Source organism: Balaenoptera borealis (genome assembly GCF_965194805.1).
Source record: "Balaenoptera borealis genome assembly, chromosome: 16".
Classification (NCBI taxonomy): Eukaryota; Metazoa; Chordata; class Mammalia; order Artiodactyla; family Balaenopteridae; genus Balaenoptera; species Balaenoptera borealis.
In genome coordinates, this window is record NC_138872.1 from 24,962,839 (window position 1) to 24,989,421 (window position 26,583).

At 36.0% G+C, this 26,583-nt stretch overlaps 1 protein-coding gene across 2 annotated transcripts in view; it reads right to left on the reverse strand.

The window, feature by feature from the left end:
* Window positions 1-26,583, reverse strand: part of ITCH (itchy E3 ubiquitin protein ligase) — a 123,347-nt gene that overhangs the window by 23,714 nt on the left and 73,050 nt on the right. For both annotated transcript variants that reach the window (XM_082358810.1, XM_082358809.1), the window contains exons 8-16: window positions 25,351-25,508; window positions 23,662-23,851; window positions 22,279-22,374; window positions 20,153-20,327; window positions 15,354-15,423; window positions 9,503-9,587; window positions 6,032-6,160; window positions 2,205-2,277; window positions 1,288-1,359 (exon numbers count right to left, since the gene is read on the reverse strand). In XM_082358810.1, the coding sequence (XP_082214936.1) occupies window positions 1,288-1,359; window positions 2,205-2,277; window positions 6,032-6,160; window positions 9,503-9,587; window positions 15,354-15,423; window positions 20,153-20,327; window positions 22,279-22,374; window positions 23,662-23,851; window positions 25,351-25,508 (1,048 nt within the window). The remainder of the gene's footprint in view (window positions 1-1,287; window positions 1,360-2,204; window positions 2,278-6,031; window positions 6,161-9,502; window positions 9,588-15,353; window positions 15,424-20,152; window positions 20,328-22,278; window positions 22,375-23,661; window positions 23,852-25,350; window positions 25,509-26,583) is intronic.

The following is a 26,583-nucleotide window of genomic DNA, read 5'->3' on the forward strand; positions in this document are numbered from 1 at the left end:
TTGCTATATGTCACTCTTCCAAAGCAATCAAATTTTTCTCTTTTTATTTCACATTTATTGGATGGATGTAGAGTTTAGGGTGACAATTTTTAAAAACTGTTTTAGCACCATCTGGTCTGTCATTCTGCGAAAGCCTCTAGGCGTCAATAGCTAAAGGGACATTTACTCATGTTCGCATCTTTTCAGCACTGCTATCGGCAAGTTACGTTCCAAGAAACTGGCCCACCAGAGACTGACTACTCAGTGACTGCATACTGGTTACGAACATGAAAATAAGAAATAGGTAATCACGGGGTAGAGAATGGCCTTGGAGCCTTGCTTACATCAGATCAAGAGAATGACTCATAATTCTCTAAGTGGCCTTAGTCAAGCTCTGCTCCTAAAACAATATCTGCTCCTACTTAGCAGGATGCCAACTGGCATTTCCCTTCAATGTTAATAACTGAGGTTCCATTAGTAAAGAATATAATTGTTTCTGAAAGTAAGTAGACAGCTATTGTCAACTATCTCAGACAATCTCTTTTCCCTTTGCATTCAGTTTAGCACTTCTCGAAGCTGTAGCTACCAAAATTATCATAAGGGTTTGATAATGAATCACAACCACATCTGGCCATAAAACAAGGACGAACTGGATGTTTGCATATTAAGACATTTTTTTCCACTGGTCATTTTAATATATCAAAATCACTTAATACTTAGCTGTAGTTGGTTGGTAAACAAAGTTGTAAAATAAAGGTAAGTAGTAAATTAACTCAGGTTCTGAGGACAGCTAAAACATTTGTTGACTACTCCTGAAAACATTATTTTTAGATATTGTCATCAATGACCAATTACATTTTTTACTACATAAAAAATTCTTTATAGGAGTAAATATGATTATAAAAATGCAAGCAATACAGAAGTATAAAAACAAAGTCTTCTCCTCTCTTTTTCTATCTGTATCCAGTATGTTCATACAGTACTTCCAAACCTTTGTCTACCAAAAGCCTATTTTTTTAACTTAAATATCTATTTCAAATCAAACACTGAGCTTAGAAATGGAAACCTGAAACTAATACTAAGTTACTCTGACATTTCAAAAGCACAGAACATACACATACACAAAACACACACACAAAGCTATCTGCATTTTCCTGAATTTTAAGTGTTAAGGTAGCTGGCAATGAGATTAGACTTAAAAAATTCAAGGACTCCATCTCAAAAAGTTCCAAAGTGTTTGAACTGCTAGCACCAAAAGGTTTTGGGCTGGAAGCCAGGGGGCAAACCATTAAGTGGATGAAACAGTACCTGCTGAAAGGAATCCTCAAACAATGTTTTTCTTGTCACTGTAATCTTTATGTGCTGTGGCATGGCCAGTTGCTGAAATATAAGAATGTCTTAAGTCAACTCTCACCATTAAAATGGCCTATCAAAAAACCAAAAGGGTAAAATTTTACTTACTTTTTTGCTTACAGTAACAGGTAGACTATGAATATGAACTTTTATTTAATAATGTTTAACCATGCATTTGTGAGTATTCATGCTAATTATAGATCATCTGATACATAAGAAACAGAAGAAAGCAAGATGTCGTATGCACAGTGATTACTTAATGAGTCAAACAAATCTTTAAATTTTCAAAAAGCTAATTCAAATTCTTTTTGCTTGCACAGGCCCAGTACAAGAGTTTGAAGTTTAAAAATATTCATCATAGTAACACTTTGACTAGTCCGTTAATTTTATTTAGACCCCATAAAGAAATCATCAATTCAGTAAACATTTATAATACATCAGAAATAACTGATCACATCTGTTAAACATACTCTGACTATAACCATATATATGTACTAAAGTATCTATCAAAGTGATACATATGTACGGATCTATCAAAGTCATTTATATCAAATGCTAGATATGAAAGGAGCTGGTTATAATTTACACATCAGAAATGTTTTAACTCATTTGTTTGAAGATTTCTCCAATCTGAAAATAATGAGTACTGGAATGAGTAGCAATGTTTCCTTATTCAAATGGTTTCAAATTTATTCTTCTGGACAAGAGAAGCCATAAATTATCTAAGGGATAAATCTATTTCTTTGACCTAAAAATAGGAGAAAAATTCCAATGCTTCCATTTTACCTGTTTTTCTACAGGTTATTTTCACAATCACTGATTGTGTAAGCAACATAATAAAAGGAGTACAGAAATACAGTCCCAATACTAACCTGACACCAGAACCGGAAATACTGAACCTTTGCCTTGAAGTCCCGTACATAGGCTATCTGGGGTCCATTGTCTCTGAGGAAGAATGTTAATATGACATATATAGCTTCTTGTAAGATAAAATATTGAAGGAAAACACAATACCACACTCCCTAAGAACTTAGTAGTCAAATACAAAAATGCTCTAGTACAGCATACTCCTAACACCACCTTTAAAAAAAAAAAATTTCCCATGACTATTTTTAAGTAAGAAATAGAAATAAACTTTGATCTTTTTAAAGCCCCTGTTGTGAGATTCTCTCTTATATACAGCCAAATATAACAGGACTAGGTAAAGGAGGTTCTGTCTGAGAATGGTGTCTATTCCTGAATCCATTCTCTCCTTTGTTCTTAACAGAATCTTGAGATTTACTTGGGCAGACTACATTTCCCAGTTTTTCTCTTTTTTTCTCTCAAGTTTACTAGGGGTTACCAATATTATTAAATTTTTGAAGACCCAACTTGTAGCTTTGATTTTTCTGTTCTTTCATTTCCATTTCATTGATTTCTGCTTTTATGCTTATTTTGTACTTAATTAACTTTTCTATTTCTAGCTTCTTAAGGTGGAAGCAGGGAACAATGGTTTTACACCCTATTTTCTAATCTAGTCCTTTAAAGCAATTAAGTCTTCCTCCAAGACTACTTTTGTTAAATCCCACAAATTGTGATGTTTTGCTTTTATTATCATAAAGTAAAAAAAATTTCCTTATTTCTAGTGAGCAACTTCTTTGAGCCATGGATTATTCAGTAGTGTGCTATTTAAATCCCACTGGACTATTTTTTAATGATAGAGAGACATATACTTCTGTTTCATACAAGCCTCTATTGTTTTGGGGTTTTCTGCTATATGTGCCCAAACTTAATTGTAACTAAGATTAATGATACAACAGTATCTGTTTGTAATTTATTACGTATCTAATTTCATTAATACCTAATTGGCCTGAATTCCTAGTTTGTTTGAAACATGAAAGTTTAATTTTATATTTTCTGCATGTTAAAAAAAGTAACGAGAGGTCAGCAATGTCCTGAAATTAAAGCCAGACAAAGGTGCTAAATGAAAACAAAACTTCATTGTACAACTGAAACAATATTGTATGTTGAGTACAACTTAATTAAAATAAAAAAATTAAAAAGTATGTTTACAATGTGCTTAACAAAATTAAAAAGAGAAAAACTACAGACCAATCTCTCTTATGAACATAGATGCAAGAATCCTAAAAAAAAATACTAGTAAATTGAATTCAGGAGTATATTAAAAGGATTAACATTTTAATCCTTTTGACCAAGTGGAATTTATCTCTGGAATGCAAGGATGATTTAACATATGAAAAGTCAATGTAATATATACCACACATTAATAAGGGGAAAAAAACCACACGATCATCTCAAATGATGCAAAAAAGCATTCAACAAAATTCAATATCCTTTTATGATAAAAAACATTCAACAAACTAGAAGGAAACCAACTCAACATAATAAAAGCTATATATGAAAATCCCACAGCTCACATCACATTCAATGGTGGAAGAATGAAAGCTTTCCCTCTAAGATCTGGAACAAGGCAAGGTTGCCTGCTTTCATCACTTCTATTCAACACAGTATGGAAAGTTCTAGCCAGAGCAATTAGGCAAGAAAAAGAAAAGGCATCCAAATTGGAAAGGAAGAAGAAAACATTTCTGTTTGAAGATGATATGATCTTATGTATAAAAAACTCTAAAGACTCCAGACGAAAAAACCTGTTAGAACTAATAAGTAAATTCAACAAAGTAGAACACAAAACATACAAAAATCAGTTGTATTCCTATACACTAACAATCAACAATCTGAAAAGGAAATTTTACAAAACAATTCCATTTACAAATAGCATCAAAAACAATAAAACACTTAGGAATCAATTTAACCAATAGGATAAAAGACTTGCACAATGAAAACTATAGAACATTGCTGGAAGAAAATAAAGAAGACAAATAAATGTAAAGACAGCTTATGTTCATGGATTAGAAGACTTAATATTGTTAAGATGTCAACACTAACCAAAGGAAACTTCAATGCAATCCTTATCAAAATCCCAATGTCTTTGTTTTTGTTTTTTTTTTGCAGAAATAGAAAAATCCATCCTAAGGTTCATATGGAATCTCAAAAGGACCCTGAAAAGCCAAAACAATCTCAAAAAAGAACAAAGTTGGAGGACTCACATTTCCTGATTTCAAAATTTAGTAAAAGCTACAGCAGTCAAAACAGTGTGGTGCTGGAATAAACACAGACATACAGAAAAATAGAACAGAAAGGCCAGGAATCAACCTCCACATATATGGTCAAATAGTTTTTGACAAGGGTGCCAAGTCCACTAAACAAATGGTGCTGGCAAAACTGGATATCCACTTGCAAAAGAATGAAGTTGAACCCTTACTAAAACCATGTACAAAAATTAACGGAAAATGAATCCAAGGTCTAAATGTAAGAGCTAAAGCTATGAAATGCTTAGGAAATACACAGAATGGGAGAAAATATTTGCAAATGACATATCTGATAGGGATTAATATCCAGAATATATAGAGAACTTTTAAAGCTCAACAAAAAACAACCTGATTCAAAAATGGGCAAAGAACTGAAATAGACATTTGTTCTAAGATATACAAAATGGTCAATAAGCACATGAAAAGATGCTTAACATCATGAATCATTAGAGAAATACAAACCACAATGAGATACCATTTCATACTAATTAGGATGGCATTACACACACACACACACACACACACACACACACAGAGTAACAACTGTTGGCATGGATGTGGAAAAACTGGAACCCATGTGCTCTGCCAGTGAGAACATAAAGCAGTGCATCCACTGTGGAAAACAGTATGGCAACGTCTCAAAAAAAACCCACAGAATTATCATTTGATTCAACAATTCTAATTCTGAATATATATGCAAAAGAACTGAAAGCAAGAACTTGAACAGATATTTGTACCCTCATGTTCTCAGCATCATTCACAATAGCTGAAAGGTGGAAACAACTCAAATGTCCATGAACCACATGTATACAAGCTAAAACATGGATGAGCCTTGGAAACATGATGCTAAGTGAAATAAGCCAGTCAACAAAGGACAAACATTGTATGATTAGTCAAATTCATAGAGACAGAAGGTAGAACAGTACTTATCAGGGACTGGGGGAGAAGGGAGACTGGAGAGTTATTGTTTACTGGGTACAGAGTTTCAGTATGGGATAATAAAAAAGTGTTAGAGATGGATGGTGGTGATGGTTGTACAGCAATAAGTGTACTTAACACCACTAAGATATACACCTAAAATGGTCAACTTTGTTATGTCTGTTTGACCATAATTTAAAAAAAAAACCTAAACAAAACATATTAAGCAAATCAAAACACAGTTACTTTTCAAAAATGGATAAGAAAAAGTAATGGGAGTTTTCAAGTTAAAAGGTGATAGATGTGTAAATAGAACTTTTGTAAGTCAAAAAAAAAAAAGGTGATAGAAATGAAAGAAAGTAGGTATCAGAAATCAGGGATTAATTGGTGAGCAGTACTATACTGATAATTTCTAAACACTCATTTAATGCTGTGAATAGATGGTAACAAATATGGAAAGTCTCTAGGAGAAAATATTCAAGAAGCTAATGGAAATACAAAACATTTAGTGATCAGAGACCTACAGGCAAGCCACCTCAAGAAATGTAAGAATTGCACTCTTTGGTAATTGAGATCTTTATATCAAAATCTTATGAATCAGTTTTACTTTTAATCAAAACATTTAGAAAACTTACAAGGCAGATTTTCCAGTGCGGGGATCTATATAGGTGGTTGTTCTTCTATTGTGGTCCACAAAATACGGAATTCCATCTACTGTGAACCTCATTTCCCAGCCTTCAGGTAAGGGCTTTTCATTTAATTGACTATATAAAACACAGAAACATATATAAACAAATAAAAAATGTTAAAGAGTTCCTTGTTTGCCAAGTACAGAAACCAAAAATACCCATAAAGGCGGCAGAAATATTCTAGAAAACCATTTAGTCCAGTATTTTCCAGCTGTTTACTAAAATCCTACAAGCATGTTATACATGTCAACAGGTCCATCAACCATCAGTCTTCTCCCATCTACTTTGCCTGTATTCCCTACCTGCCTAAACATCTCATAGTAACCAAGTTCTGCCAATTCTGCCTTAGAAGTTTTCATGTTCATCACTGTTTTCAATCACCAGCACCAACCATCCTTACTCTGGCTTTATTCATCTCTCTTTTAAACTTTCATAACAGCAGTCTAACTGGTTTTGCTGCCTCTAGTCTCACTCTGGTCCTATACTCATATTTCACATTGCTGATAGAGTACTAAAACAGAGATCTGAACAAATTCGTTCTCTTCTAAAAGTGATATCACTATTCACCACTAACCAATTATAAGACCTAAACTCCTCCATTTGGCCCTCACTCTGTCTCAATACTCTGCCCTCTATGTTTCCTTTCAGTTTTACCTCTGCACTCTACCTCCACCTCCCTTCCATGAACCCTGTGTAGTGTACGCCTACTCACCATTTCCCTAAACAAGACATGGTCTGTCAAACCTCCAAGTGAAGCCTTTCCCCTTGTCCAGAATCTCTATTATTCCTGTTAAGGCAACTCAAATGTTCTTAATGGAGTATTCCTACCCACTTCCTTAATACCTATCTTTAGACCTTGCTTAATCTCTCTAAACTTCAGTGTTCCAAGTTGCATCCATATTTTCCAGTTCATTTTTCTCTATTCTACAGTTTCATTTTTCTCATCTGGTGGGGTCTGGTGAGAAGGCAAAGCAATGGAAATGTCCAAGTTCACATCAGAAAGGAAGAAAAGGAGGGGTTACAGGCATTTAATCTCACTGTTTTAGAGAGCCACTACTGCTGACAGGAGTGTCACTTTCCTCAAGTGTACTTCAGAAGAACAAAAGGCTTAGAACCATTGCCTAGAACAGTATTTTGTGAACTATGCCAAAAAGTTAAGAACATTTAACTATATTTACAGAACTAAATACAAATGTCAGACAAAACAGACTACTAAAAATTTAAGAAGATAACACTTCTCATTTGTTATAATCATATTTGCAAGATGGGCTCAGTAACAAGTTGTTTTCTTGAAAACAAATTGGATAGAACTGGGTTATTTGTATTATTTACAAAAATATGATTCTAACTTTAGCTCTGAAACTTTAAAGGTCCAAGGGGGAACAAAAAATGGTAGCAAATTACAGAAAGGTGACATGGTCTATTCTATCCTTAGTGATAGAATTTTAAAGAGAAATTAGAAATGTTGCCTATGAAATTCTTAATTATTCCTTTTTAAGAAACTGAAAATATTTAAGTTAAATACCATAACACCATAAAATGTTGTGATTTGCTGGTACCCAGAAATAGATTTTAAATTTAAAGCACACCTTTAAAATAGAGGTTCTTAAAACCCTGACCTATGGTAGATGTGAAGATTTAATCACGCCCAAACAGAGGTCCAACCACTGCCCTCAGCTACTGGGAGGTGATCTCTAGGCCTCTGGAATGTCCTGCCTGTCAAGTGTATCTTTGTTTGCTTAGGGGCTTCGAACACCAGACCGTCAATCATGTGATTTATGAGGGAGGCTCTGGGATATGCCATATCAGCTCTAACCTCTGGAGTAACTAGACACTATAGGTATTAGCCCAAACTGTGGGGAAGAGCTGGAAACTAAAGGTTAGCTACGCAGGCAGTACATGATGGAGCCCCAATAAAAACTCTGGATACTAGAGACTAGGGTGAGATTCCCTGGTTGGCAATACTCAACACATACTGTTCCACATCAATTCTGGGCATTTGGAACCCTCTCAGATTCTGCCCTATACATCTCTTCCTTCTGTTGGTTCTAGTTTGTATCCTTTCCCTGTAATAAAGGAGGCTGTGAGTATAAGAGGTTTCAGAGAGTTCTAGTCTCTCTAGTGAGTTACTGAACCTGAAAGTGGTTGGGTAGACACCCTAAATTTGTAGTCAGTCAGTCTGAAGTGAGAGTAGTCTTGGAGACCTCCCAGCTTGTGGCTGATGTCTTAAGTGAGGACAATTTTGTGGGGACTGTGCCTTCTGACTATATAGCTTACCAAATTCCCTGTGAATGGAACCCTCTGGAAATCTGATAAACACATAGCATTACATATTGTTATGAGATGAACTGTGTCAACCCACAAATTCTTCTGCTGAAATCCTAAACCTCAGTACCTCAGAATGCAACCTTATTTGGAAACAGGGTTATTAAAGATGTAATTAGATGAGATCATGCTGGAATAAGGTGGGCCACTAATCCAATATGATCGATGTCCTTATTAAAGGGGGAAATTTGGACCTTGAGACATGCATACAGGAAGAATGCCATTGGAGTTACGCTGCACAAGCCAAGGGACTATCAAAGATAGAAGAGAGACCTGGAACACATCTTTTCCTAGTGCCTTCAGAGGGAGCATAGCTCTGCTGACACCTTGACCTTGAAATATGTATAAGACAAGTTTCTGTTGTTTAAGTCACTCAATTTGTGGTACTTTGTTAAAGCAGCTCTAGCAAACTAATACATACACTATCACATAATGTTATAAAGAAAAACAATTACATATACATAATAAATATTAAAAAGACAAACTTGTAATAAATAATGTACCTCTTTAATGGCTTATTAACTAGCAAGTTCTTGTAATGATGTGTGTAAACAATATTTTCAGATATCTGCAACAACTGCAGAAAGATATTAAAAACCTGTGATTTCTACTGGTGGCAAAGTCCGAGGCATTGTTAATTCTAATATTATGGTTGTGGCCTACAATCATAATGGAAAGAACACTCAGTTTTAGGTAAAGGTTACTGAAAATGAATATGTATTTTTCCCCTCTAAGTCACATACTCCCTGAATTCTATCCAGAGATGTCAGGTTGCAAAACCCCACTTTAGAATTAGTAATCTAGTCTTACTAACAACAAACAGGTATTTTTGGGGGGAAAACACATACACACACACACACACACACACATGTATTCGTATATACCAGTGAGGGTTTTTTCCCCCCTGTACTCTCAAGAAACCCACCTTCATTATATGGAAGTAATAGTGTAATTTTTTCTCTTTCTTAAGTATGTGGGTAATTAAGGCTTTTGGGGAAAGAATATGTAGGTTTGATCTTTTTCATAACTGAGTTGGAAATAGGGTACAATCTTTAAGAAGTTATCTATACACTAATAACTGCAAGTTCTTACCCTTGATTTCTGGGGTCTTCCCATTGTGTAATACGAGTATTGTGGTTGACAAAATATACTCTACCATTGCTGTCCGTTCTCTTCTCTTTAAAACAAACGAAAAAAAGCAAAGCATTAGAGTTGGCATAGTCTTCTTCCTCAAATTAAAATAAGATGAGCTGATTTTGCCCATTTCTCACTGCTCTGTTGATTTTGTAGTTTTTAAATCACAACTTTAAAGGTTTAATTTATTCTTTCACTATTAAATCCACATACTTACTCAAGTTATAAAATATCATCTTATCCTAGAACAGGGGTCCCCAACCCCTGGGTCCTCGGCCTGTTAGGAAGAGGTGAGCAGAGGGTGAGCAAGCGAAGCTTCGTCTGCTGCTCCCCGTTGCTTGCTGGCTCACGTTACCGCCTGAACCATTCCCCACCGCCACCACCCCTGCCCCCACCTTGGAAAAACTGTCTTCCACAAAACCGGTCCCTGGTGCTGTCCTAGAAACTAAATAGACATAATTCACAATGTCCTGCCCATAGGACCTTTTTGTTCAATCCAACCAGCAGCAAGAATAATTAACTGTTTTAACTCTGCATATATGACTTCATTTTAACCTTAAAAGTCCCACAGAGTAGGTAGTTTTCCTTTATCTTGAAGATATAGTAACTCAGACAGGCTTAGTGATCTGTCCCAAATTTCAGAATTAAGTAGCAGCTAGAGGATGGAAACTGATGTCTGCATTCAGAGATTTTTTTCATATCACACCATCTCATTTCTTAAAATACAATGAGGGGATATAATTTGTTTCTTTGCTATATGCTAGGCATTATTCAACTAGAAAAGACACTGTTTCAAAATATATCCTGTTTCTTAATACAACCAGTTTCCAAATCCTAAATATCTACAGTAACTTTTTATACAAGGGTTGGGCAGAAGGGCTCGGCTCTTTAATTTACTGTATCTGAAGCAGCTGCTTGTTTACCCACCTGCCTCTTGCTTTAGGACTCTCCTTGTTTTCTTATACCCGTTCTACACAATTTGCCCCGCTTCTTTGAGATTTCTCATTAAGGTTTACAAGATGTGTGGATATTATTTTCTCTTTTAATAACCAAATAGTTTTGAAATTTTAATATTAATACTAGTTCTGTTGTTTTGAACTACTGACTTCTCTGCTCCATTACAAATTAATTCTTCAAAAGAACGGTCTCTTCCGATGTCTGAATCTTTTAAATTTGGCCAAGATGTCTAAAAATGAAAACTGAAGTATTCAATGGTATGAAATGGATTCCCACATTTTAGAAAGCATGGTTATCTTAAAATAAGCAATTTTCAAAAAAAAAAAATTAAGCTTAACTCTGTTGTGATAAAGCCAATTTTTATTTCCTATGGTTTGCAAGTTCATATGTTTTTCAAACAACATTTATTTAGATCCTTTGGCTCTTTCTTTAAGCAAGATATTGCAGAATGAGTGTTAGGCCAAATTATACAGCCTCGTAAAGTTAGTGTTTGGTAACTTTTAACTTATCTCCAGGACTGACTCCATGATCGCAAGTAGCAGTGATGATACTGGGGCAGGGGGTAGGGGTTGGGGTGGAGGTGGCACAGAGGGATATACTGGTATCATGAATCTGCTCCTGACATCTCAGGTACTTTCTATATCAGCTGACCTAAAATGGAAATAGAACTTCCAGAGTGTATAATATACAGAAAATGGACTCTGCATCTTCTGACACATCCTGCATAATAACAATGGCTTTGCCGGTCATGGCACCTTGAGTGTGGAAACATGTAACCAACTTTAAGAGCTGTCTCTGAGGCAAAAAGAAGCACCCACAACGCTACACAGTTGTAGCTACATAATAACAAAATAAGTTAATGTTCTTGGCAGTCAAATTTAAATTTTTAAATACACTTACAGAATTAATAAACTTCTTGTGTACAATTTTTAAGTAACTTTTATAATCTAAAATTAATATCCTAAGTGCACAGTTGAGTGTATATTCTCCTTTTAACTGCCACGTAAGTTCAGATTTCAGGGCCAGATATTCTCTCTTCAAAAAGCTAACATGAACAGAGTCACTGCCTGGGTTCTCCAAGGGTTCTGAAGTCTGAGCACCCTGCCAACCACATCAGAGCTGGTGAGTTACTGACCTCAGCTAAGGACACCCTCTTCTTACCCATGGTCAGTGTTTACTGAACGGTGGCATGAAGCTAGGGATGGCATGGAGATATTCCTTTTTCTTTCTTTTCAGATGAACAGATTTAAGGCTTTTGTGTAGTTTTGCCTTATTCCCGAACTTTTTTCGTGTGCTTTGGTTTTATCATTTTTAAATGTCTTTTTTAAAAAATATATATATATATTTATTTATTTATTTAGACTGCACTGGGTCTTAGTTGTGGCACACAGATCTTCATTACAGTGTGTGGGCTCTTTAGCTGCAGCATGCGGACTTCTTAGTTACGACATGCAAACTCTCAGTTGCGGCATGCATGTGGGATCTAGTTTCCTGACCAGGGATCGAACTCCGGCCCCCTGCACTGGGAGCGCAGAATCTTACCCACTGGACCACCAAGGAAGTCCCTTTTTTAACTGTCTTAACCAAGCAGATTTTCTTTTCAGTGAAAAACATCTAACTGTTTGACATTTTTAATATTTAGTTTGTACACTTAGATTATAGCTCACACACTTCATAGGTGTGATTTTACTAGGTAGGCTTTCTAAATAAAAGCTTAAAAACATTTTTAAAACAAAAACAAAAAACCAACAAAACAAAAAAAAGCTAACATGAGGTAAGATAAAGTTAATAGAAAACTTATTTCTATGTTTGTTCTAAGTATATAGTACTGATAAAAGCATTTCTTGGAAGAGGCTGTGAAAACCAAAATTTCAAAGGTGATGCGCTTGCAAACTGTAGGCTCACCTGCTATTAAGCAGGAGAAGTACTGTGACTACAGAGCTGATTTCTTACCTCGTTCAAAAAACACATGATAAACAACTCCTAAATAACTGAACACCAAGCCTGAATGCACATCAAACCACTTCCTGACTTGATGAATAAAACAATGAAAAACAGAAGCTTCTTGTTGTTCTATGTATTCTTTCATAGCAACTCTGAAAATGAGAAAATAGTTTTATACTTGATGGGTAAACCAGCTATACAAAGCCCTATTAGACTATATTGTTGAACCAAAAGCATTCTTTGTTCTCCAGCCTCTATAGTTTGCATGTGTTAAAAATTCTTCACTGTCAGCTTGTAAGGTAGTAATGTCTAGTCCTAGCATACAAAAGTCTGAAAGGGTGAGCAAGTTTGATTTAAAAATACATGGTGTTGGGGCTTTCCTGGTGGCGCAGTGGTTCAGAATCTGCCTGCCGATGCAGGGCACACGGGTTCGAGCCCTGGTCCGGGAAGATCCCACATGCCACGGGGCAACTAGGCCCGTGAGCCACAACTACTGAGCCTGCGCGTCTGGAGCCTGTGCTCCGCAACAAGAGAGGCCGCGATAGTGAGAGGCCCGCGCATCGCGATGAAGAGTGGCCCCCGCTCGCCGCAACTAGACAAAGCCCTCGCACAGAAACGAAGACCCAACACAGCCATAAATAAAAAAAAAAAAAAAAAAAAAAAAAAAAAATACATGGTGTCACAAAAATAATGCTAACAATTTTAGAACATCAACACAGGCTGTAAACTGGGATTTTATTTCCTGGATCAATGCTGAGGGTCTATTGGGTGGTTCTCATTTGTGATAGTACCAGTGTTGTCACTGGCTCAACAAATAACACATATGCCCCAAAGGCAGAGAATCATAAAGCAGTGCTCAGTCTGAATAATAGGATGATCGTGAACTCATTTAAGAAGGGGGAGGGGCTGCACTTCAACTTCAGGAGTGTGAAACCTAAAAATAAGCAGAATGTAAAATAACCAAGGCAAAATTCTGATAACGTACGTAAGCTGGAATTGGGTCTCTAGAGGCAGTATTTTATGGAGGTGTTGTTGGCTAAAGTAAAAATGAGAAATACTGATGTTGAGGATAATAATAAATACAGAAGACAAGGACCAGATTTGCAGGAAAAGCTTTACAAATAAAGGCAACATAGCCTGCAATTCGTGCTTCTATGAGCGAGAAACAATTTTTCTTAACAGCTGCCCTGGAGAAGGAGCAAAATAGTTTGTGTTTCTAACAAAAGCCAATCAGGTCATGGTTTTTCTGCACTAAAATTAAGAGGATGAATACACGACCTACAGGTATATCGTTTCTCCTCTGTAACACAAACATAAAACAACCCTAGAAATAAAGCTGAGAAGACCATCCATGTCTGGGCATGCAACCAAGCAGGTCTAGTTCAATATGCCTCAAAAGAACAACATCCCTTCTTCTGAAGTACTTCATGCCAATTATAAACTGTCCATTACAAGGCTCCCACAGAGCCAGAAGACTCCTTACCAAACTACCAGACACTGGTAAAGACAGAAATTCACAACTTTCATATGCTTTCCCTTTGCTACAAGCCAGTGACAATAATAGTTATAACTATGAACTATTATATTTTTTTACTTCTTTGACTCCTAGGAATGCTAGGGATAAATAACTTTAAGGGCAATGTGGTAACTGAAAAGCAGGCTTACACAGCCAGTATCATTTATTGCCCAGATTCATGTGACCTTGACATCAATTTTTTCCCCTCCCTTCCTAAAGAAAGTAATGCTAGAGCAATCTATCTTAGAAACTGATGTTTCCCAACAAGACTATCTAGAAATATCACTTTCTGAAATATCTGCAGCTCTTGAAGATAAAACTTCAACTGGTTCCATAAATGGCTTTACTTTGCTGTTTTCCACTTTCTATATTCTCTTTCTCTTCCGTGCAAAACTGTTTCTATATTGCTGTGTTTACTCTGGAAACTTGCTACAGCTCTATGACTTATATAATGGATATAAAATAATCTGGTAGGGCAGGCTCATCTTAAAGTCTATAAAAAGTTTTAATAACTAAGGTACTTGATAACAGAGCATGCTCATGCAGGACACAAAGTCACCACCCCAACATGTTCCCCCTTCCACTGTTCTTTCAGATAACATCAACTCAATCAACCTCTGAACTGTGTTTTCGAAGCACCAATATGATCAAAATAATCTTTAAAGCTTTTTATTTTGAAATAAGTATTACAGCATATTGCAAAAATTGTTCAAAGAATCTCATATACCCCCTTCAACCAGTTTCCTCCGACGGTGACATTTTATGTAGCTATAGCACAATATCAAAATCAGAAAATTGACACTGGTACATTACTGTTGACTACAAACTTCATTCAATTTTCACTAATTTTTAAAGTTTGAATTCATTTATGTAAATATATAGTTCTATGCACTTTTATTCCATGTACAGATTTGTGTAATCACCACCATGGTCAAGATATAGAACTGTTCCACCACTACATAAGAACCACTTATGTTACCTCCTATATTTGTAACCACCTACCAGTGGCTCTGTTTCCTGGCAACTACTAATCTATTTCTCATCTCTATAGTTCTGTCATTTCCAGAATGTTATATAAATTGAATAACACAGTATACAATATTTTGAAATGGATTTTTTTCACTAAGCATAATGCCTTTGAGGTCCATCCAGATTTTCATGTGTACCATAATCCATTTCTCCTTATGCTGAGTGGGCAAAATATTTTTATATTTTAGAAGAGTAACTTAGAACTTTTGGGAAATTAAATGCCTATTTGGCACTCTGAATTAAACCAACACACCCCAAAAGCTTTCCAGATATTCACTCAAGCAAGCACAGGGTATAACATCCATCCATAAATACCTAATTGTTAAAATAACTGAATTCAATTTAAAAATCCATGTGACTTACCCCATCCAGGTGGCAGGGGACCCAGGGGATCAAATTCTTTATTTTGTGATGTAGCAAACAAGTCTTGATTCTAAAAAGAACAACCCCCAAAATGGTGAAATAACGAACAACTTAAACTGATAACTTGAGAGCAGGCTTATGAATTCTGATATGCCTTTCCCTGGCCATGTGCAACATAACATACTCTTACAGAGTTCACATCTTAGAGAAGTATGACACAGTCAAGAATAAAAGCCAATGCACTCTCATGAAGAAAAAAACTTCGTCAACATTATTTAACATTTGAAACTATTTGAAATTCAAATATTACAAATAATCTTACACCCAAATGACCATTTTTTCCCCTTCTTTAGCTCCAAGTCAGTAAGTTAGAGAAATACGTAAATCCCCCAAGAGTCACTTATAAATAACAGTACTCAGAGTCATCAGCTGGCTAAGAAAAATTTTGTATTTATAACTCAAAAATAGAGGATCATATACAGGACATGGTATAATACAAAGAATTGTGAGAAGAGAGTTGGGGGAGTAGGAAGAATAGGCTGTCATATGAGTAAAAGAAAAGAATTCCAGTTGGAAGGAGTTGACAAGCCTAGAACTGAATAGAAGATTTCTTACATTTGTTTGAAATTATCACATTGGTGGAGAGAGAGGTTTGATTAGATAAACGGAAAGTAGGAGTCAACCACTGGAAAAAGAGAAGCAAAAGTAATACTGAGTGTGTAGTGTGAAGGGTTAATGACTGTGTTTTAGTTTAAATGTATAATGAAGTGGGGGATACTTTGTGGTCTTTCAGTACGATGTGGTTAAGCCCTTTCTCCTTTAAGTAAGGTAAGGCAAATAAATAATAGACTAATTGCTTCAAAAAAAATTATGGAAAAAAAACTCACAAGTAAAATAAGACAGTGCACCCCATATACCCAGCAACGAGATTCAACAATTACCAAAACTGCCACATTTCTTTATTTTTCTTCCATATTCTTTGCTGAAGCAAAAAAAAAAAATCAGTCATCATTTCACTCCTATGTATTTTAGTATGCCTTTCTAAAATTTGTGAACATTTTCTTATACAACCACAATATCATTATCACACCTAGCAAAGAATCTATGATAATTTTATCCTCTAATACACAATCCCTAATTAAATGCCTCTGGTTGCTTACTGGGTCAAATCAGAATCCAAACAAAGTCATCATACTGCATTTGGTTTAGTCTCTTAAGTCTAAATTTTATAGCAGTTTCCCCCACTGTCAGTCTTTCCCTGCCTAACCCCCGCCCCCATGTCACTGACTTATTACAGAAACTAGGTTAACTGACTGAAAAAGTTTTAAAAGCATATGAGAGATATTCCATTTCTCATTTAAAAGCTCTTGGAAGACAGACCTGTCAAGGAGTGGTCTTGCTCCTCCTGACAGACACAATAATGAAAACAGGGTAACCAAGGAGAAACACTACACAAGGTTTGAACCCTGGCTACAGAACAGGTCGGAGTAGTTTGGCATATGACAATCTGTTTTGATAATTTTCTAAGACCCAAGCCTATCCCACAGGCTCTCCCTGGACAGATAAGGGGGGGGGGGGCGGTACAGGCACAATGAAGCCATGGGCCAGAGCCATTACAGGGTGATCCATCATCAACCATATCCATTCTGAGGTTAAAAATGCTAGGTGTATGAGCATCTACTGCCCCGTAACCAGGGTCAGAACAAAGGCCACTTCATCTACCCAATAAACAGACTTTCTCAGCAACACCCCACCACTTTTTAAGTAGCTGGTATTAAGAATGTTCAATTCAGTTCATAACTAAAATAGGCTGTTTAAGTTCTTTATAATTTAGAACCACTCTATAACAAGAGCAAAGAGTAAGAATTTGGATAGGAGAAGAAAAAAAAAGAAAAGAAAATGGTTGATGAGTAAAAGCTGCAATTCAAGAAAAGTTCCAAAGACTCTGAGTATTTAATTGGTCAAGTTTACAATAAAGCAATACACACTGTAGGTGCTCCAAGAATCTGCTGAATCTGTCTTTAAAAAGAATGTTTTTAAAGGTCATGTACTAGACATACAGATGGCCAACAGGCACATGAAAAGATGCTCAACATCACTAATCAAAACCACAATGAGATATCACCTCACACCCATCAGAATGGTTATCACTGAAAACATCACAAAACAAATGTTGGTGAGGATGTAAAGAAAAAGGGAATCCTGTACACTATTGGAAGAAATGTAAATTGGTGCAGCTACTTTGGAATACAGTATGGAGGTTCCTCAAAATACTAAAAGTAGGGACTTCCCTGGTGGTCCAGTGGTTAAGACTTCTTCGTGCTTCCACTGCAGGGGGCACGGGTTCAATCCCTGCTCAGGGAACTAAGATCCTGCATGCCGCATGGTGGGGCCAAAAAAAAAAGACTAAAAATAGAACTACCATATGATCCAGCAATTCCACTCCTGGATATATGTATCTGAAGAACACAAAAACACTAATTCAAAAAGATACACGCACCGCCATGTTCATAGCAGCTTTATTTACAATAGCCAAGAAAGATATGAAAGTAAAAAAAGTATCCATCAACAGATGAATGGCTAAAGAATATGTGGTATATATACACAATGGAATACTACTCAGCCAAAAAAAGGACATTTTGCCATTTGCAACAACATGGATGAACCTGGAGGGTGTTATGCTTAGTGAAATAAGTCAGAGAAAGACTAATACTGTATGTTATCACTTATATACGGAATCTAAAAACTAAAACGAATGAACAAAATAAAAAAGACTCACAGATATAGAGAACTAGTAGTTACCAGTGGGAAGAGGGAAAGGGGGAGGGGAAAGATGGGGTAGGGGATTAAGAGGTACAAACTACTACGTATAAAATAAATAAGCTACAATGAATATATTGTATAGCACGGAATATAGTCAATATTTTATAATAACTTTAAATGGAATATAATCTATAAAAATTTGAATAACTATGTTGTACACCTGAAACTAATATAATATTGTAAAACAACTATACTTCAATGAAAATAAAAATAATAAAAGATCATATATTATAGGGGCTTCCCTCGTGGTGCAGTGGTTAAGAATCTGCCTGCCAATGCAGGGGACACGGGTTCGAGCCCTGGTCTGGGAAGATCCCACATGCCGCGGAGCAACTAAGCCCGTGTGCCACAACTACTGAGCCTGCACTCTAGAGCCCACGAGCCACAACTACTGAAGCCCGTGTGCCACAATTACTGAAGCCACCACAATGAGAAGCCCACGCACTGCAACAAAGAATAGCCTCCGCTCTCAGCAACTAGAGAAAACCTGCATGCAGCAGCCAAAGACCCAATGCAGCCAAAAATGAAATAAATGAATAAATAAATAAATGTATTAAAAAAAAGATCATGTATTATAAAAGTGAGATAAAGGGCACATTTGCAATTGTGGATATGAGGGAGAGAAAAGATGAAAACTAACATTTCTATGTATCCAGTATGTGCCAAACATATTAGGAACTTTATTTTACAGAATCCTCAAAAAAAAAAAAAAAAAACCCTCTGAGGTAATTTTATATATGGATCTATTGTATAGATAAAGTAAATGAGTCTTGATGAGGTTAAGTAACTTACTCAAAGTCATATAGAGAAAGTAACTGTGGAACCAGGATTTGAACCCAGATGTATCTGATTCCAAAGCCCATGCTCTTTCCACTGGACACCTATGTGGAAACTAGCTTTTAAGAAGACAGGCAAGCTAGGTATTCAAACCTAAAAGAAATTTGGCCAGGCATACCAAAGGTGATTATAATTTAGAAAGAAAGGAAGATGTAAAACAGCAGTGGAGAAAATAAAACAAAAACGGTAAAGTAGATGAGACAAAAATTAATTTCACCTCTAAAACCACTGGGAAGGGGAAGATAGTGACAGCTATCTTCTGCTGTGACAGAAGGTGGCAGGAAAAACTGTTGCATGAAAGAAAGTTATTTTAGTCATAACCAGGTAGTGAAGGGAAAGCTTCTGATAAAGGTGCATTTATCTACATCAGTGAGTAATTATTATGAAGATGAGGTCCAAGAAACAGAAATATGGAGAAAAGGCAAAAAAAGGTTAATGCCTAGTGAGAACAGGCATTTACTCTTATGGATTCTAACAGGAATGATACTGATGGTAGTAGAAGAGAAGAGATGGCAATGGAGAGGGTCAGCTTCTCTTGAACTCTTGGAGAGCTGGTTTATGTAAAATTTAAACCATTTCCAGAAATGAGATGTTTTGATACCAAAGATAATATGGTTTTAAAGCCATAATAATATATTTAACATCATCCTATAAGGAATCAAATTTCTTTAGTCTCCCACAGCACCAAATAATTATTGCGTAAATTTTACGTTTATATGTTACAAAATGATTCAATTCTATCATTAGTTCACTGCAACTGAGTCAGGTGCTATTAGACCCAAGCCATCTAATGTTCTGCTAAGTTAGGCAGTATTAAATTCAGAACTGTTTTCTTTTTAAACTGCTTGGATTTATTTTTACTATTCTTTCATATATGAATTTTAAGTTGTCCTAACTTCTTTTTTATTTTTGACAGTAACAAAGCAAAGGAGGTTGAACTTTCGGAATTTTTAAAAAGAAAAGAATAAATCACCCACACAGAATACTGGAAACAAGGTCTAAAAATAATAATCTATCGACAGCAACAACTGGGTTGCCATCCTACTTGTACTTTCTTTTTAATGCTTTACATTTCATATGCAAGAAAAGGTTAAAAATCAAACACTCATTAAGTTTATAATGCAAGTACATATGCTCACCCCATAAATGAACCTCTGGTTAAATTGCTGCATAGCTCCTTGAAGCTGACTACGTTGGAGCTGCCATTGTTCATAGTTCCGGACGGATTCCAATGTTGGCCTCTGCCACGTCGTTGTTCTTGTGAAATGGTCAACATAATAAATACGTCCCATGTTGTCAACCCGCCGTTCCCAGCTAAATCAGGACAAAACAACTGGATTCAACAAATACTTGTGAAACAAATAAGAATTAAACAGGACTTCATTTTAGCCCTGGTACAGGTTTGGTAAGATTTTCCCTTGCAATACTACTTTTGACTTACCTGTTTTATTTTATATATTTTTAAATGGTCTATAAGTGAACTTAAGAGGAATGTGTGTAAAAATTTCTTTCTTAAAAGTTAAGGTGTATCAGTCAGGTTTTTAAAACAAAATGTATCTTACTGATTAAGTCTCAAACAATCATTAAGACAAAACCTCTCATTTTCTTTCTTTCAAATGTTCTTTTGACTGTTGCAATCCTAATAGGGGCAGAAACATACACACACACACACACACACACACACACACACACACACACACAGAAGGGGGGGGAGAGAGGGTGCTTTTCACAGATGTCAGAAAAAGCACTTTTTCATAAGAATACAACTATCTTATTTATCATTTCAAATGGGTACATAACGTATCAAGTAAATGTTGATAAAATAACTTGGTGATGTCTACCTGGTTGATTATTTAGGGTTATGCCTACTAGTCTAATATTATAAATACAGAATTGGTTCCAAAACACTCCTCAGATACTCAAGTCCCTCATATAAAATGGCATAGTATTTGCATATAACCAGGCACATTGTCCAGTAGACTTTAATCACCTCTAGATTACTTATAATACCTAATACAATGTAAATGCTACGTAAATAGCTGTCAATACAATGTTATGTAAATAGCTGCCAGGGCTCGGGAAATTCAAGTTTTGTCTTTTGAAACATCTTGGAATTTTTCCCCCAATATTTCCCCTCCAATATTGGAGCGCCAACTGTAGTAAAATAATAAATACCATTTATATATCAAAAATTTTTTTCTTCCTTTGCATTATTTCTTTAGGATAAATTTCCTGGAAAGGGTTACTAAGGGTATGGGTATTATTATGGTTATATATACTTTCTGTGAGGGCTGTAACTAATATATATTACCAATAGCAATGTTATGAGGTAAAGTTCCTCTACAGTCTCACCAACACTGTACTTTTTAAGTGTGTATTTAAGATTACTAGCGAGATTAAGTATTTCCCCATATTTGCTACTGACGTCCCTCAAATATTTTTTTTTTTTAATTTTATAGCTACTTTTATTTTTATTTATTTATTTATTTATTTATTTAGGCTGTGCTGGGTCTTCGGTTCGTGCGAGGGCTTTCTCCAGTTGCGGCAAGTGGGGGCCACTCTTCATCGTGGTGTGGGGACCGCTCTTCATCGCGGTGCGCGGGCCTTTCACTATCGCGGCCCCTCCCATTGCGGGGCACAGGCTGCAGACGCGCAGGCTCAGCAGTTGTGGCTCACGGGCCCAGCTGCTCCGTGGCATGTGGGATCTTCCCAGACCAGGGCTCGAACCCGTGTCCCCTGCATTAGCAGGCAGACTCTCAACCACTGTGCCACCAGGGAAGCCCTCAAATATTTTTTATTCCAATTATTTTGTATAATATAAATGTTAAATGCTTAACACCATCTATTAATATATCCTCATTTTATTATTATTAATATATTAATATTTCCCCAACTATCTTGCAATGACTTCACTATATATTAGTTTTTTATAATAAGAACTTTACCATATATAGGATAGGGGCTATAATTCTTATATAGTTAAAAAATAAAAGCTAATCTTAAAATCCTGCAGTTTGAGCCAGGTAAAAGTTCACAAAGGAAACGGAATCTTTCTTTAGGTCAGAAATGAGTGAAAATAAAAGTCATTCATCATGATCAATCAATTCCCTGACTCTTCTTTTTAGTCTGCACCTATCATAAAACAAAGTAGAGAGGGACAAGATCGACAGAAGAGGAAAAGTAGGAAGGTAGGGAAGATTTCTGTATAGCCATAAACTATAGTTCTGAATAAATACTTTTCTTCTTCTTCAATACAGACACTTACCCAGGAGGTAGAGGTTCTGGTCTATCCCACGTTGTTCTTTTTTCAATATGATCTACATAGTAAACTCGTCCATGCTGGTCCACTCTCTGCTCCCAACTTAAACATAAAATTAAAAAGCTCATATGCTACATGTATGAATAGCCTGGTTTTTTAATCCTGTCTTTGTCTTCTTCTCTTATATGACGATATTACAGAGCTGAGACAAATAAGCATGTCAGTATATAAAGCAGATACCAAAAGAATTTAGGAATAAAGTCAAGAAATGTTATACTGAGGGTGACACAGTGGATGAGATTTCTCCTGCAGAAGTATCTGCTCTAGGAGATGTCTTATATTTCTAAAGAGGCTTGAAGCAATGCATTCAGGATACAAAAACTGTCTCAATCTGATCAGGGTCATAGGACTTGAGTGGAAAAGAAAACTGTAATTATTGTTATGAAATCTGACGAAAGACTGAGCTGTTAACTGAAGGGCAAAGGACAGTTCTGGTACTAGAAAAGCTGAAATCAAAGAATAAGACTTTTTCAGATGTGCTCCTGCACAGTACCAAGGACAAAGGCAATATGAGTATTCCAGTCTCCTTGGTAGGTTTATCCCCAAAGTAAAAAAGACAGGAATAAACCAACAGAGTTTAGAAGAACCAGTCACTTCTAAGAGCACCCACTCTGTTGGAATAAACCAACAAAGTTTAGAAGAACCAATCACTTCTAATCCCTTGCACAAACAACTTTCTAATCTGGCTTCCCATGTAGGCTTTCAAAAAGGAAAATGGCCTAACTACCCACATAATACAGTCTCTTTAGCAATTGAACTCCTCATCATGAGAGTTTTTTAATTTATCACTTAGTCAATTAATTTTTGTTTAGCATTCTGAGCTCTGGATTAATTTGAATGCCACAATATGTATGTGTTGTGTGTGTGTGTGTGTGTGTGTGTATAACTATCAGAGTATTATTAATTTAAAAAATAATCAGTAGAGATTTACATGGGATTGAGTTGTAATCCTCTCAGCTTCCTAAATTATTATTACTCAGCTATGACTTTATAATGGTAAAAAAATTAAGTGATTTTCCCCCCTTCAAAAGAAAAGACAATCTGAATTAGGCGATTATTTTATTATTTGGTCTTGGTAAACTTTCTATGGCTCAGAGTCCTTCAATAAAAACAAATTTTTTTTCTTCCACTTTGCTCTGGAAATGAGGGAGAAATTTCAAATGTGGCAAAGCTTTTTTGTTCAGTTTGACTCTAGACCTCCCTTAACACACACACATACACAGAGTTATAAGACAGTTTTTTAAAGAATGGAGTTCAGTACTATTTCCCTTATTAATAAGTATATGCAGAAGTCTAAAGAAAACATGTTAACCAAAAGCAATTACTCACCCGGGTGGGAGGGGAGCTTGAGGTACAGGATTTAATGGCCTAGGGCCTGAACCTCCAGATATAGTAAGAGGAATTATTAATCCAGAAGTTGCTCCTTCAGATGTATTTGAATTTGTACTCGTTGGTGGCAGAGAGCCTGTACTAGAGCCATCACTTTCAGAAGTGGCAGATGGTGAGCCATTGACAGATGCTTTAAGATTTGAGGAAAACAGAAAAACAATTTTCAGAAATCTAAATTCAGGAGAGAATTTTAACTTAAATAAAAAGGTAGATGATAAATATAAAATTTAAGATATGGACACGCAGATGAAAATTACTTAATAATGGGAAATAGCCAATGGTCCCACTTAATAGGCTTGTTTACAACTTTTAAGGTTCCATTTACTCCATGTCTCATTATTAATTACAAAGCACATATAGATGCTGATTTCTTGATGTCACAGGAAATAACTTTTAGAACAGAAAAGTTTTGGTATCCCTTCATATAAGTTCATTTAGTAATTTTCCAGATCCTTAAAACTGTCTTTCCTATGAACGCCTACAGATCCGAGACTAATTTTTGGCGTTACCTATAATATGGAAGATCTGACTGATAACTATTTTTAAGAATATCACTGCGGGAATTCCCTGGCAGTCCAATGGTTAGGACTCCACGCTTTCACTGCCAAGAGCCTGGGTTCGGTCCCTGGTTGGGGAACTAAGATCCTGCAAGCCTCGAAGTGTGGCCAAAAAAAAAAAAGAAAGAATATTATTGCTTGAGTACATATTACATCTTCAAGAAATACTTGTTGACAAAACAATTCCTGGAGGCAGTCACTAACATTATGACAAAGTAGTATATGATCTTAAAGACTGGGAATATACTATGAACACAATTATCTACAGAAAAAAAGGGGGAAGATATATATTTAAACACAATGTAATTTAATAAAATGATCTGTGGACAACCAATTTACTTTTCTAATAATATTTGGATTATTTTACATTTCCTGTTCACATACTAAAAGAGGAAAGTAAAAAGAGATTAAAAGATTTGTTCTGGCTAATCAGGAAAAATAAATATTCTAACTGTAAATGTTTATATTTTTACTATACAAAATGTTTACTTGTGTGATTTTTGCTTTAAAATCTGAATATCATTTAGCATTGTTGGGTTATTTGCTATTTACTGATTGTCTTTTTAAAGGATTTAATGAGATATATCCTTGACCAGATCCTTGACTCTATGAAATGCTTATGTCCACAGTCACAAACCCTGACAGAAAGTTGCAATCTTACCTGTATTGCCTCTACCTTTTATAGTACACATGTGATTTCCTTTTTTTTTTTTTTTTTTTGCTGCACTGTGCAGCTTATAGGATCTCAGTTCCCTGAATCCGGGCCATGGCAGTGAAAGCCCAGAATCCTAACTACTAGGCCATCAGCGAACTCCCAGCACACATGTGATTTTCATTCTCAGTAGAGCACCTGCCTCAATAACTTCACACCTGGCAGAAAAACTTAGGGAACAGGCACATCTTGATTAACTATAGAAAGATCATTCTTGGCCAAAATCTTAAATGTAAAAATTCAGCTAGAAAACCAACCTAAAAGGGTCTCTTGACACTTACCTGAAGATCAATTCCCAAAAAGAATTTTATAATCACAGTACTGAGACCTACATCCCTAGTGTATGTCTAGGATACACACCTGGTCTACGTGGGGTAGGTGGAGGTGGTCGTGAAGGTCTTGGAGGCCTAGAAGGTTTAAAACCGCCATTTGAGAGTGATGGAGAATTATTCCCATTGACCCTCCTATTTTCACCAGACCCTGCATCCTCAGGGTGGTCTGATCCATTTGTGTTCACTCTGGGTAAGACGGCCGGGAACGGAAGGGAAAAAGAATGCTCTTTGAATTTAACAAAAAAAAACAACAGGAAGACCAAAACTTAAAGTTTTAGGAGCCTGAGAAAACCTTCCTAATTTCTGGCCAGCCTTATCAAATACATAAACAGCTCTTATGGTAGTCTTACATATAGCTCCTCAGAGCCCACGTAGAAATATGTCAGGGGTTACTCAACGGCACAGAAGTATTTAGGGGACCAATCAGAACTATTAGGTGTGCTGGCTCAGATTTCAAATAACTCTTCAGAGGCCCTGTATAAGTAGAAACGGAGTCAAATTCTCAAAATTCCAAATGCCTTAGAAAGGGCACTATCTTATCATAAGCACAGATAACTTAATCATCATTTTCTTGGTTTCCACTGGCTCTTAATATTATTTAGGTATGGCGCAAAGCTGACTGTTCCACAATAGGAGAAAGAAGTACACTTATTTCCCAGGGATAGGTGCTCTCCCTCCATCTCAGCAGATGGTATACAAAATGTTCAAGGTAAGTGATCTAGAAGAGAGGTGCCCACAGACTTTTTTTAAAGGAACTATCATGTCTTCAAAGCAATGACATCAATTGGAGAGAAAAGGGGAAGAACACTAACAGGAATGTCAGATACAAAGTTACTATTACTGTTAAACACAGGTGATTCCTTTTCCCAGGGGAATCTAGTCATTGACTAGAAATAGAAAGCAAAGCATGAGTTAGCTAGTTTGGAGATGCTAGTCATTGACTAGAAATAGAAAGCAAAGCATGAGTTAGCTAGTTTGGAGATGCTAGTCATTGACTAGAAATAGAAAGCAAAGCATGAGTTAGCTAGTTTGGAGATGCTAGTCATTGACTAGAAATAGAAAGCAAAGCATGAGTTAGCTAGTTTGGAGATGCTAGTCATTGACTAGAAATAGAAAGCAAAGCATGAGTTAGCTAGTTTGGAGATGCCTCGGCTAAAGCCCTGGTATCTACTACCTGGTAACTGGAAAGCACTACTCAGTATTAATCTATACTCCTGGACCTCACAACAAGCCTAAATAAAATCTGATAGATTCAAGAAAC